Here is a 14,268-nt window from a genome sequence, read left to right on the forward strand (position 1 = left end):
CTCTCTCAGTGAACAACAGTGTGGTCAATTCTGAGATATGAACGAGGACTCTGGACCAATCTAGAGCTCTATTACACTAACAAACATACAAACACACAAACACACACATCAATTTCACAGCCCTCCCCCATGTTTCTCTGTCAGTGAGACCAGGAAAATAACTCCCTATGATATGTAGAGCAGAGCATGCTTTAAATTGTACTGATGGCTGTTTCTGTTATTTTGTCCACTCCATTTATATCTATGAGCATAGGCTATATAATGGAAGCCCTACTGTATAATGCAATGCAATGCAATTCAAAAGCAATACAAACTATATCCGCCACAAGCAAGTCTGTGTTACTCACACAATTGAGCATCTTCACATGCTAATCCTCATATGTCACTCAAGCCCTTTTTACACAGCGTCTCCGCATTATCTCCAGAGCGGTGGTTCGCCAATACTCAGCCGATGGTGATTCACACAGAGTGAAGCAAATCCGCCATACCGCCATGTAATTCCCACAGAAAGCGGGTGCTGCAGCTCCTGAAGAGGCGTGACGGTATATGTCATGTTGATGACGTCAGTGTTTCCCAGGTGTGTCCCCCCATCAATCTAAACCCGCGGACAGTTTACAATCATATTAGTGTTGTGTCGGTCACGAACATGTTGTTCAAACGAACGGATCTTTTCACTGAACGAAGTGAACGGGATCACTTCATGGACTTCATGGACTTCGTTCCTTTCTCAGTTCAGTTGAGCTCAGCTGCGATCATGCCGGCTGGGAGTGGAACTGCCGCGACTCACACAGAGAACTGTGAGGACGTGATTCTCGTTTGCGCTGTGATTCATTCATGATTCACGAATCTACTGCAGGCAGAGAACTGACGCTGAGGACGTGATTCTCATTCAGGTACTGTGCTGAAAATAGCGCTGTGTCACTCAGCCAGGGCAGAGGAGATGATTCACATTCAGTAACCGTACTGCTAAAATTAGCGCTGTGTTGCTAACATCCGTGTAGCATCATCTTAAGTGATTTAACTGCACAGTAAAAGTCACTCACATTCACGAACGTGATTCTCAGCATCTGCCGTCACTCAAGTTTGCAAAGGTGATTCACGTCCTCAGCAGGTCGTTCGCGAACGAGGGAGGCCAGGACGTGAATCACGTTCGCGCTGTGATTCGTTCATGATTCGCGAACCTACTGCAGACAGAGAACTGACACTGAGGACGTGATTCTCATTCATGCACTGTGCTGAAAATGGCGCTGTGTCTCTCACGCAGCCAGGGCAGAGGAGATGATTCACGTTCAATAACGTACTGCTAAAATTAGCGCTGTGTTGCTAACATCCTTGTAGCATCATGTTAAGTGATTTTACTGTGTACAGAGGACACTTTCACCATGTAATAATTTTAGTGCATGTACACCACTCAGAGCAGCACTGCGTCCCTCAGTAAGTGAACGTGAACCTCAGGGCTGAATTATTAACTGAATGACGGACCATTTGGCTGCTTATCAGTTCAGGGAGCTGGAGAGCGGTGAACGAATCTTTTGAACAAATCATTTTACTGAATGGATTCTAGAGATTCAGTTCAGTAAAAAGTCACAAAATCATATGGATGCTGTTATAATGTGTAGTTATTGAGATCCTGATCCACCAAACATCCTGGAAAGTGACGAAGTTACATTTTTCGAACTAAATTACTTAATCACATAATCACCATCAGTAAACTGGACGCTGTCTGACTCTCTCACTCGCGGGGACGGAGGCTGTTTTCTAGGGGCAAGTTCCCTGAAGTCTCGGTCAGGAGGGCTGACTGTCGTGGTGATTTATTTTCATCACAAACACTCAGTGAGTTAAACAGACACTGTTTTTCAGGCAGAAATGTGAGGAAGTGTCAGTAGGACAGTGGGTAGGACAGGTGGGAGGACAGACACTTCTCCACATACAGCTGTGGTATTTTTATCCTCAGAAGTTGCCAAAGACAGTTACAGTTTCTACGTTACTTTTGTTCGGTCCTGTAACGTTGCTTTGTGGGACATTTCTCTGTATTTATTTGAGTGAGGGCCCTGTGCAGTTATCAGACTAGTCAGACCGACACGCCAATAATGCGGCCCTGATACTACCTCCAGAGGCGGATCAGCGCAGGAGCGAAATTTCCCCCCTCTCTGCATCTTTCACACAGAGGAGGGTGCAGTGAGCACATGGACCTATAACTAGGGTGACAATCATAAATTGAGCCTTTTAAATTTTTTCTCCTCTAATATATTTCTTCAATTGCTGCTTGCTGTACTTGGGTCCCTATTCTGCCTCTGATTGGCTTACCCAGATATTCACCCTTACCAATCATCAGTCTTTATGCCTAAATCTAAGCAACCCAACCAAAGGCAAAGAGCAGTCAGTAGCAGTAGGTCATGCGTCACATCTCAGGAGCAGAAAACAGCGCAACAGGCTGCAAACATTCAAAAAGAATCTTTCAACTGAAGCGGAAGGTAACCATCTAATTTTTTATATGAATTATGCTATCTTCCTAGATTGTCACCACAATTAACAGACCATGGGAAATGATATTGTAGTTTCTGGACTCGCTTCCTCAAAATTGTTGGCGTGTAGTTTGATGATAAAAGAATTCTGCGGAGGCAAGGCTGGGTGGAATGATAGAGCAAAGTTTATTCAAACAGTTCTTCAAGCCAGCGTCCGAATTCAGAGTGCGGCCACCCCTACATTCCCTAACTCACTCAAGGAGGAGGAACAAGTTAAATTTAAACTGAGTCGAAGTAAAGGCCAGAATGTGTTGCAGTCCAGATACCTCAATATTGATCTGGACAATAATTTTTTCCTCTGTAACAAAAATTATAATAGCTGCTACTTCACAGAGGAACAGTGTAATTGAACTATTAAGACAGATAAAAGCTAATGATAATGATAATCCACTTCAGCTGCAGAAGCCTGAATGCAAACATTTTGGAATACTGTCAGTCAGTTTACACACACACAATCAATATGATTGTCATGTCATATCTGAAACTTGGATCAGCCCTGATAGAAAAACGAACTGTGAATCACACAGACATGAATTCAGTTATATCAACAGAAAAAAAAGAGTGGAGGAGGATTGGCTATGAATGTGGATAAACACCTAAATTATAAAGTGTTAGACTGTACAACAACTGTGGCGGACAACCCATTAGAGAATATAAGAATTGATATCTGCATAGAGAAAACATTTTTAGAAAATAAAACAATTAGTTGTGTGTATATACAGGGCAGCAGGGTGTAGAACTGAGTGTGCTCTAGTACTGTCTTTCAGTGACTGGATGGAGGAAATGTTTTCACAATAAGTCAGGAAGCACTTTTCATTTGTGAGGGTTTCAATATTGACCTGCTGAATTCAAAAAAACAAAAAAATGACATAAGAATTCATCAACACAATGTACAGTATGAGCCTAATTCTAAAAATGATGAGACCCAGTGGAGTAACATTCTGCTGTGCCACTTAAATAGATATCATATTCACATATTCACAGATCTTACCAGACAGAGAACTAAAGAGACAGAAAATAAATACGAAATATATAAGAATACATTTACTAATAGCAGAAGGACATGCTTTCATTCTGGGCAGTGATCATTTGAATTTGTCTTGCTTTATCAGATTTTACAACTATTTTCATTTCTAATGATGCTGGTCCTTTATGAACAATATGTAAAATTGCAGGAAACAGTTTTCAGGTTGGGGAGAGGGGCTGCCTGAATAATGACATCACAACAGTCTAATCTTAATGTAGAGTAGGTGTATGAACACTTTTCTAGTCACAAATTTACTGATAATATTTCTTGCATGTTGACTGGTATATTCATGGCGGTGAGTGAGAACACCTTAAGAGTTAAGAGTCTAATCATAATGTTGATTTAAAATGAGACATTGCTCTTAATCTGTCTTGAGACGGTCCCTTCATCCAAAGACTCACTCCAAACTTTTGGTGAAACATGGCTGCCCTGATGATCATAAAGATCAGAAGAGTCAGCAACTCTGTAAAACAGTTTCACATAGACTCATCATTTAAACCTTCATGTAGGAAGGATTTATAGCACTTAGAGGTCTGTTGTATGAGACAGCATTAGTTTGAGCTATGTGGACCTAGTTTGGACTTATTCAGGACCCTCTGTCTCCCTGTCATCTTCATAGAAGCCACTTGTGTGTGTGCTCTAAGCATGCTCACTGTGTGTCTTCCTACTTTCTGCCAGTAGTGCTCTACAGCTCGGCTCTGTTTGTCTTTCTTTCTTGTCTCTTGTTCTCGTGCTATCCGTCTGTCCATCCTTCCTGCCTGTACACCCAAGATCCACCATGTGTCTCTTCTAGCTGGAGGGAGTAGAAAGTGATCTGGACTGCCAGGACATGGAGCGTCTGTCTTTCCTGTCCGCCGACTACCTCAGCATGGACAGCCGGCTGACATCCGACATGGATGACACGGCTGATGAGGGCGGGGCATACACCGACAATGATGCAGATGTGGAGATGATGCACATTTCAGCCATCAGCCGCTCATCTGAACCTGTCACAGCTGAGGAGGTCAGAATCAGATACACACCCACATGCACACACGCACACACACACGCACACACACACAAACACAGGCTGAGTAGTTCCACAGGTTGTCAAAGACACCTTGCAGCCAATCTTAATTGAGTATTCACCCTGACCATGGTATAAAAAAAACAATAGCTGTATATTTTACAATAAATCCTTTGACACACACAGTGGACTGGGGTTGTCCACTTTGTTTAGCCGCATTGTTCTCAATCAGCTGCAGCTGTGTGATTCACTGTTTAGGCTGATTCTGTCAGTCTCTCTCAGCCGCAGTCTATTAGTACATCTAGCATCAAGGATTCGAGGTGAGCACTGACATAAATAACAGTTCTCTAATGGATGGACTCGATCCCAAGGCAAATGCGAACCTCTAATTGGCGTTGTATGTTGTATGATAATATGTACTTGTTGAGGGACGTGCCAGACACACGGGCCAAATTACAAACAATCCATACGCACTCCCAATCTGGAGGGAGTGTAACTCCATGTGAAGTCGTACAGCAGCTGTGGAGTGCCCCTTAATTAAGGGGGAAGGTCTATATTCTAATCCAATGGAACCAGGAACATAGACATACAATGCACATAATTTGACACACTTATTTTTCTTTTTCTTTATGTGTACATCGTTATACTCTAAAATACAAACTCTGTTACATTCATTTTATTATTTTAATGATATTCTTATTAATCTTATTGTCTATACAGAATAGACCCTATTTGGTATTTATATTTTCTTTCATATAATTTCTCTATGCTGTTACATTTCTGTTCTTGGATGAAGCAGCTGTAACATGACCCAGTTTCTCTCCTTGGATCGATAGTGTAGCCTATTTCTGATTTTAATTTCATAAGCGTGAGACAAAAAATATTAATTGATAGATAAAAACTCATTCCTACCCTTGTTTTGTCGCAATTTATCGTTTGTCATTTTTAAACTGGTTAGGTCCTTGTTTTTTTCCACATTCAGTGCAATAACCCAACACTGGCATTCAAATCAAATCAAATCAACACATCCATTATGTGCACACAAAAGTAGTCTATCAAATGTCTGTTTGAAGTGAGACAATTAAGTAATTATCTGCCTGCAGTGATGGAGACTGAGTGTTAATGCAGACTGGTTTGGAACAACACTCTGTGGTAGTCACTCCTCACAATGATGCAGATGGGGTAAGTTAGGTAGGGGGAGAGTGTATACTGGTTCGGAACTGGGCCACTCTCATAAACACTTCAGTTCTTCCTCAGTTTTTTTCCTCATTTCACTCTCAGGATGGTGCTGCCATCTGTAGTGCACACAGGGGATTACAACTGCGTGACTGGAAAATCCAATCCGGACAGCTGTGTAGTTCTTCAGAACATAAAGCTTATTTTAAGATTGTGTTTACAATTTATTGTATTAGTTCTATAATGCACTTTAATTCACCAGAAGAGTTGTTAAGAGAAAGTTTAAAGTGATCCTGTATTCTATTCTGTACACTTGCGTGTGTGTGAGTGTAGATCTTGCGCAGGTACAGTCCAGACATCAGGAGTCGCATGAGGAAAATCAGCAATCGGGAAGTCCTGAACAGGTCCAGCCCTCCACCTGTCCTCTTATCAGGCAGCAAGGTGAGGGACATACACAGTATATATTCACAGTATTAATCCACCCACCTCTGCAGACACTGTCATGTAAAGACCACCACACATGTGAATGATCACCATCTCTGCAGTTCTCAGAGATCAACTCAGAGCTCTTTCACTTTGTTTTACCTCATAGTGTCCACAAAGAAAAAACTAAAGCAGAGCCAGATTTTTTCCATTGAGCTGGTCGAGATCAAAACAGAAATAAAAGAGCTTGAGTACTGGTTTTACATTAATTAGGTGGACACAAATTTGACGTCAAATGAATTGTATACATTGCAGCTGTAACACTGTCCGTTGTTTGCAGCTGGATGTATAAACATGCATGTTGCACGTTTGCTAAGACATTTGCAATACCAACTTTATAAGACGATGATATGTCAGATGATCTTTTTACAACTCTGGCTAAACCTAATCCAGTTCCAACAAATCTATAAAGGAATTTACATTACTTAATCAGAATGTTTTGTAATAATGTCAACTCCCATGTTTACTTGTGGTTTGAGACCACTGCAGTACTGTCATACTTATGATTGCCTGAGTGAAGCTTTACTTGTCTTACGTGTCTGACAAAGTAACATCCTCAACTCTTCTATGTCAGCGTATAAGAAAAACAAATGTATTGGCATGTTTGAATCAAAGATGATGTTATATGAAGTAGCAAACAATAAATAAGACAGCCTACAGTAACACTTCAGTAAGTCTAATCTTCACATCCACCCTGGCAGCTCTTTCCTTCCATCCAAAGGCTGCCCTTCTCTCTGAGGAAAGGCCTGATACGGAGAAACCAATCTCATTGCAGTTCAGATTCCTCCAACAGCAGCTCATTGGAGCAGATGGGTATCCAGAATTACCCTCAGTTGTTAGTGCATCCTCGGTGGGCTTGTGTAAAGGTTTGATCAGGTTTTCATTCCAACACACCGCAGCAGCTGAGATAAATGATGAGCCTTCTTCTCTAATCAAGGTAATCAGTGAACATTGTTGAGGAGCTGCTGTTTGATTGGAATGAGAACTGTTCAACTTCATCTCTGTAACCAGCGCTTGCGCTTTCCTCTCTCATAGTCAGTTTTGAGAGTAGCTTTGAGTCTGGTTCAGTGTTGTTTGACTTATGTGTTTTTTATACACCCTATATGAGTAATCCCATTATGTTTACTTTTCTGACCCTATCACATTTGAACCCATTAGCCTAAATGCACAATAGTACTCTATGTAGTAGTTAGTAGATTATAAAAATATAACATTGTAAAAGTGTTGAAAGGTTATCAGTCCAGGAAAAAGTAAATGGAATAACCATTTCCACTTTAATCCAATTTAATTACATGCAACAAAATATGTATCCATTATCGACCTCTAGTGGGCATTTCTTCACCATCCTGACAACTTCTTGAGTGGGAATGCATGTAAAAAGTGATGTGAAATCATATGAAACCACTGTTTCATCTGGGTCCAGTGTTATCTGTCTCACCTTGTTGGCAAAATCCTGTGAGTTTCTGATGTGGTGTTGAGTGTTGTTGACCAAAGGAGGTAAGATACTGGCCAAGTTATTGGATATGTTATAAGTAGCTGAGTTAACGCTGCTGATGATGCTTGTGCCATCTCAACGAAGTTGGAGACATTTTCCAGGATATTGCTTGGTAGTACTGATGTTAGTTAATCAAACATCTGGTCAGTCTTGGTAGTGAGTGCAGTCGATTGTAGAATTAATCTTTCACACTATTTCACTGAGTAGCTAGTTTTGAGCTCTCTCAAGGATCATTAAACTCAGGAACCAGTCAGGACACCAGTCATGTTTGTGGCCACACAATCAGGTATTTGATTGTAACCCTAACCACGTGTTTTTGTGTGTGTAAGGCAGACCATAAGCACAGCATTGTTACAGGATCAAAATAAAAAATTACCCTGAAGAAATGTAAACTTGCATCTCATAGAGGAGGAGAGGGGAGGAGGGGGGAGAGGGGAGGGAGGAGGAGAGGGGAGGGGAGGGAGGAGGAGAGGGGAGGGAAATAGGAACAATATCAAAAACATGTTGATGCGACATGTAAGGGGTCAAATTATTGGATTGTAGGAATAATCATTTCAGAACTACGGCTCCCATGATGCTCTGGAAGATGTAAACAGGAAGTATAATGTTGACATGGATTCACTGAGTTATCTCTGAGCAGCAATTGTGTTTTTTAACTTAAAGACAGAAAGAAGTTCATGTAGAACATTCGCTGAAACAAGAAGGTCCAAATAATGCAGAATGAGTCAGAGACAGAGTTTCACAGAGTTTATAAAGTGCCTTTTTTTTTTAATGTATATGAGTTTTTGAACAGCTCATGTTAGCAGTAGCTTCTTCCTCTAGCTGTAGTCATGGCAGCTCAGATGTACTCGGGGATTGACACATCTGGGTGTATGTGGTTCAGTTGAGCTATGTGTAGAGACCCTGGTGATACTACAAGCAAAGTTTCATGTTGTGTCGAGCCTTGTTAGTGTTTTAAAAATAGCGTGACATGCTTGCGTGAGAGTGCCCCATGCACTCCCATTGAAAATGAGTTTGAGCCAAAAACGAAAATACGGTCAATCTTAAAAGTGCTTCTTTTGTCGTAATTATGCTTTTACATGATGGTTTGACTTGTATACATTCACAAAAAAAAAGCATAGGTTGCATTTTGGCGAGAGTTTCACTTTAAAACAAAAAGAAGAAAAAGATGACGACAACGAAGAAGAAGAAGAATAAGTATTTAATAATTACTTACATTTCATGAGTTTTTCTTGTGGATTGTTATTGTTGTTCTTCATTGTCATCATTGTTGTCTTCTTCTTCTCATCTCATTTTCTTTTCCGCTTATCTGTGAGGGTCGCGGAGATGTCACCGCTTTTATCCCCCTTTTTCAAGGGGTGGCGGGTGTCACTGGAGCCAATCCCAGTTATCTCTATGGGCGAGGGCAGGATACATCCTGGATGAGTTGCCAGCTCATCGCAGGGCCCTTACTGATGGCAGACAAGGTGCACACAAAGTGCCAGCTGCACATTGGGAGCAATTTTGGGGTTCAGTATCTTGCTCAAGGATACTTAGACACATAGCTCAGTTCCACCCCAGGGGAGCCGGGATTTGAGCCAGCGACCTTCCAATCACCAGTCGGGCAGTTCTACCCACTGAGCTGCAGCCGCCCCATCTTCTTCTCTCCGTTCCAATTCCACTTCTAATTCCATATCCTGCTTTCATCCAGTTCAACACTCTGGTGCTAACCTACAGAGAAGTAAAAAGAACGGCTCCTTGCTACCTCCTAGCCTCGGTCCATGGTTCTACACCGCAGCTCAACCACTGTGCTCCTCTGCCTCTGCACATTTAGCTAACCCAACTTGTCCATCATTCAAAAGACGCTGTGGCTGCTTATGTCTATCAGACCTGTCTGTTTTGGCCTCACAGTGGTTGAAAAGCTCCCCACTGTAATTAGGAGAAGTTGCTGCACATCCTCTACAGTGCTGTTAATTGTACAGCAGCTATGAACATGTTTTAAGTTGTTTAAAAGGACATTATGCAAGAAGTTTCAGACAATATCAAGCTCTTGCTTCTACCTGGTTTGAATACACTGAATGTAAGTCGCTTTGAACAAAAGTGTCTACTAAATGAATGTAATGTAATGACCAGAGGTTAGCTGCAGTGCTGTTGATCATGACTGATTAAGCAAATGTGACATCATATCACAACTGCAAACACAATTTGTGGCATCTGGCTGAATCCCAAGCTTTTTAGCTTCATGGACTCATTCAAAACTGAAGTGGTGTGACACACTGGACCTTGTATTATAGGAGTTTCTGCTTAGTGTTGAACAATTGGAAAACACTTCTGTTTGTTGATAGCAGATGTTTGAATGTCAGAGTGAATGGGTGACGTGGCTTTTCTCATAAAAGCCATGTTGGGATTTTATGTGTATCATCTAACACCCTCCCCCCTTTGTTAGGTGAAGCTGTCATTGAGGGACGATCCGGTCCTTGTATCAGGCTCCTCCAACCCACACCATCGCCACCGTCAACACCACCCTCCACCCCCGAGCTCCAGCCGAAGTTACGATTCTCCATCCAGCAGCAGCCCCGCTAGCAGTAACAATGACCCTCCACCACCTATCTCCCGTTCAGCTGCCTCCCTCTGCCAAATGCCCTCACCTCCAGCTCATCATTTCAACTCCTGCAGCAAACTACGTCCCCTGGCAGTGCCCCAGCCCCCTCCTCCCCCCAAGCCAAGTAGCTTTGGGAGCACAGTAGAGGCAGCAGTTCACCATGTGGCTCTGCCAAGTGCAGCCATGGTTGCCTGTAGGCAGCAGGAGGAGGAAGCAGATGACATCCCTGTGGACGATCCGTCCATGCGGACCTTCCTGGGGAAGATCAAGGCCTTCGAAAAGATGGATCACTTTGCCCGAGCCCAAAGGATCCTGGAAGTGCAGGAGGCACAGAATGCCAGGGTGGGCAGAACTCCATACTACCATTAATTATCTGCAAATTCATGATGCATATACATATGGTGGAATCAGGGAATTAGATCAGTTCTGTAGAACTTTTTTGGGGCTAAACTGAAATGTAAATAACATTAGTGTGGTGTGATGAAATACTATTCTCTTGCCTCATCATGATATTTGTTTCAAAGTGGCTGGCACAGTTACTGTGACTTGGTGAAAATAGCTCACCAAAGTGGGAGCAAAGTGCAGACCTTTGAAGTGGTCAGCTGATGCTAACAATGGTTGACTCACAAATCTCACATGGCATATTTGTACCCAAAGCCACCCAAAGCCAAATATGACCTTCAAAGCTAAGTTTATATTTGTATAGATATATATGACAAATTATTGTCTCAAGTTAACACAGAGTTCCTCATTTTAGCAAGATCCTTATAACTTTATAAAAAGATGTTTTAAGTAATTCTGACGTTTTACTGAGAGACAGTTCAGGTATAACTTTCAGTTGTTATGTTATAAAATGTTTTCAATCAGCAAATCATTAAACAATAAACTTTTTTCATTGTAACATGGTAAGAAAACATGTTTTTAAAAAGAGAAACATGCAGCCATTAATGAGAAAACTGACAATTTAAGTGTCATTCCGAGCTTCGAATGAGACAAAGGACACATCGTCAGTCCAGTTCTTCACTGGCAATATCCATGTGATAAAGATTTAGTAAAAACAAGATCACTCAAGTATATTAAGTTTATGTACTCATAGTCATGTAGGCACCAATATCCTCTGGTGATGTAGAAAATCCAGTGGTGTTATGTTTTCTTTGAGTAATGATGAGTGATGGGACTGACAATAAGATACAGTTAAACTGCCACACAAAAATGTTCACTGTGAATGTTGCCAAATATGTAACTGTGTCCAGTTTGTCAGTCAGAGATGTATAACAAATGTTTCTTTCTGTAAGTGTATTATACTTAACAATGTCAACATACAGATGTATTTTGTGAAGTCCCCTCTAGTTACTTGCTTCATTTTTTTATATTTCCTTACAGTGAATGGCATTTTTGTATTCGCAGTAAGGAAAGTAACAGAACCTGGTAATTGCGTAATAGGTCATAGCAGACTTTAATCTACTATTCTGTGTTTGCAGTTGGAAATTTCTCAGAAGCACCCAGACATTTATGCTGTTCCTCTGAAGACAGCCAAGCTGGATCACAGTCGCCCACAGCCTGTCGGGTAGGCTCACTACTGCCATACGACTGTTTCCAAACTCTGCTGTGAGTGTGTTTGTGTCTCTGCAGTGTTTGCTAACCTCACAGTTTATAAGAAGTCACTGCTAGTACAGCCTGAGAGACTTGTATAATTAAGCAGAATTTCATCAACACATTTAAGGATGTTACGAGAGTTGCAAGAAAAAAGCACCGCAAAGTCAATAAAATCTCCTCAAAGGACCTTGATCATCAGCGCTTCCAGTCAATTGAGAGCTGGACTATAAGGAAAGCACCTTTTGTATTTCACGTTGACTTTTTTTTTTCTCTTTTAATAATTAACTGCTTGTACCAGATTAAGGGATGTCAGGCTATCTAAAGAAACTGACATCCCTAGTCTGGATGAAAGGTGGTGAACTTACTTTGCCAAACTGTCAATCAGCATATACATAGCATGACATGGCTGGTAATGCACAAGCTAGGCTGGAAGCAGAGTGAGACTCAGAGGAGCTTGTATTTTCTGTGTCCTTCCAGCTCCAGCTCCTGTCCTGAACCCCAGATTCTCTCATTGTCCAGGGAGGAAGGTCCCTTCTACCATGCTGAAGAGGAGGCAGAGGTGGAGGCAGAGCCAGGATATTACAATACCAACTCCTATCAGTACCAGGACACTGAACTGTAGGGCCAGCACACTACAGCTGTGCTGGCCCTCACCTCCTGAACATACTTGTACACATGCACTGCATATGCAGTCTATTTACACACTTACCATTCCATCACGTCCTGCACAAAAAGCCGCTGACTTTGAACTGACTCTCGCTTCTTAAATAATGAGGGGGAAAAATTGCCTTTTTTTGCTTCAAGAAAGTTAAAGCAATCAGTACTATCCATTTTGGATAGGAACACACTGTCTTCATTTTACTTTTTCTGTTTTATATTATTGTTTTATTCTTACATACTACTTTTAATGGTCAAAACTGAGACTAGACACTACATGTTTTCTTGCCTATGCAACTCTTCAGTTTGTGCACAGCAACTGAAACCTATTGCCACGAGTTTTGCCCTCACAAAAACCTCAATAAACCCAAACCCCACAATGCGCTTTATTATATCCATATCCCCTGCTTTTTAAAGCTGCTATTATTTCTAGCTATGATCAACAAAGATTACGTATATATTATTACATACAATGTATATCTCAAGTAAAGCGTTTATACAGTGTCTTTACATTCCTTCCTATATGAAATTGCCTGTGTATACATACAGTATCTCTTTCTCTCTCTCTCTCTCTCTTTCTCTCTCTCGCTATATATATATATATATATATATATATATATATATATATATATATATATATATATATATAATATATATATATATATATACACACACATACATACATATATATCTATCAATCTATACATATATATATATATATATATATATACACACATACATATATATCTATCAATCTATACATATATATATATATATATATATATATATATATACACTATATTACCAAAAGTATTCGCTCACCTGCCTTTACTCATTCTATGAACTGAAGTGCCATCCCATTCCTAACTCATAGAATTCAATATGATGTCGGTCAACCTTTTGCAGCTATTACAGCTTCAACTCTTCTGGGAAGACTGTCCACAAGGTTGAGGAGAGTGTTTATAGGAATTTTTGACCATTCTTCCAAAAGCGCATTGGTGAGGTCACACACTGATGTTGGTCGAGAAGGCCTGGCTCTCAGTCTCCGCTCTAATTCATCCCAAAGGTGTTCTATCGGGTTCAGGTCAGGACTCTGTGCAGGCCAGTCAAGTTCATCCACACCAGACTCTGTCATCCACGTCTTTATGGACCTTGCTTTGTGCACTGGTGCACAGTCATGTTGGAAGAGGAAGGGGCCCGCTCCAAACTGTTCCCACAAGGTTGGGAGCATGGAATTGTCCAAAATGTTTTGGTATCCTGAAGCATTCAATGTTCCTTTCACTGGAACTAAGGGGCCAAGCCCAGCTCCTGAAAAACAACCCCATACCATAATTCCTCCTCCACCAAATTTCACAGTTGGCACAATGCAATCTGAAATGTACCGTTCTCCTGGCAACCTCCAAACCCAGACTCGTCCATCAGATTGCCAGATGGAAAAGCGTGATTCATCACTCCAGAGAACGCGTCTCCACTGCTCTAGAGGCCAGTGACGGCGTGCTTTACACCATTGCATCCGACGCCTTGCATTGCACTTGGTGATGTGTGGCTTGGCTGCAGCTGCTTGGCCATGGAAACCCATTCCATGAAGCTCTCTGCGTACTGTACTTGGGCTAATCTGAAGGTCACATGAAGTTTGTAGCTCTCTAGCAATTGACTGTGCAGAAAGTCGGCGACCTCTTTGCACTATGCGCTTCAGCATCCGCTGACCCCTCTCCGTCACTT

General features: G+C 41.5%; 1 protein-coding gene across 4 annotated transcripts in view; it reads left to right on the forward strand.

Moving 5' to 3' along the window:
- The window catches only part of LOC119019399 (tight junction protein ZO-2-like), a 128,606-nt gene extending 115,680 nt beyond the window's left edge, over positions 1-12,926 (forward strand). For 3 of the 4 annotated variants that reach the window (XM_037097934.1, XM_037097936.1, XM_037097937.1), the window contains 5 exons: positions 4,346-4,555; positions 6,068-6,175; positions 10,138-10,635; positions 11,775-11,860; positions 12,367-12,926. In XM_037097934.1, the coding sequence (XP_036953829.1) occupies positions 4,346-4,555; positions 6,068-6,175; positions 10,138-10,635; positions 11,775-11,860; positions 12,367-12,511 (1,047 nt within the window). In that variant the 3' untranslated portion in view covers positions 12,512-12,926. Of the gene's footprint in view, positions 1-4,345; positions 4,556-6,067; positions 6,176-10,137; positions 10,636-11,774; positions 11,902-12,366 lie in introns of all 4 variants that reach the window. The other variant, XM_037097938.1, reaches the window with a different exon arrangement.
- The last annotated feature ends 1,342 nt before the right edge of the window (positions 12,927-14,268 follow it).

This window comes from Acanthopagrus latus, chromosome 5 (genome assembly GCF_904848185.1).
Source record: "Acanthopagrus latus isolate v.2019 chromosome 5, fAcaLat1.1, whole genome shotgun sequence".
NCBI lineage: Eukaryota > Metazoa > Chordata > Actinopteri > Spariformes > Sparidae > Acanthopagrus > Acanthopagrus latus.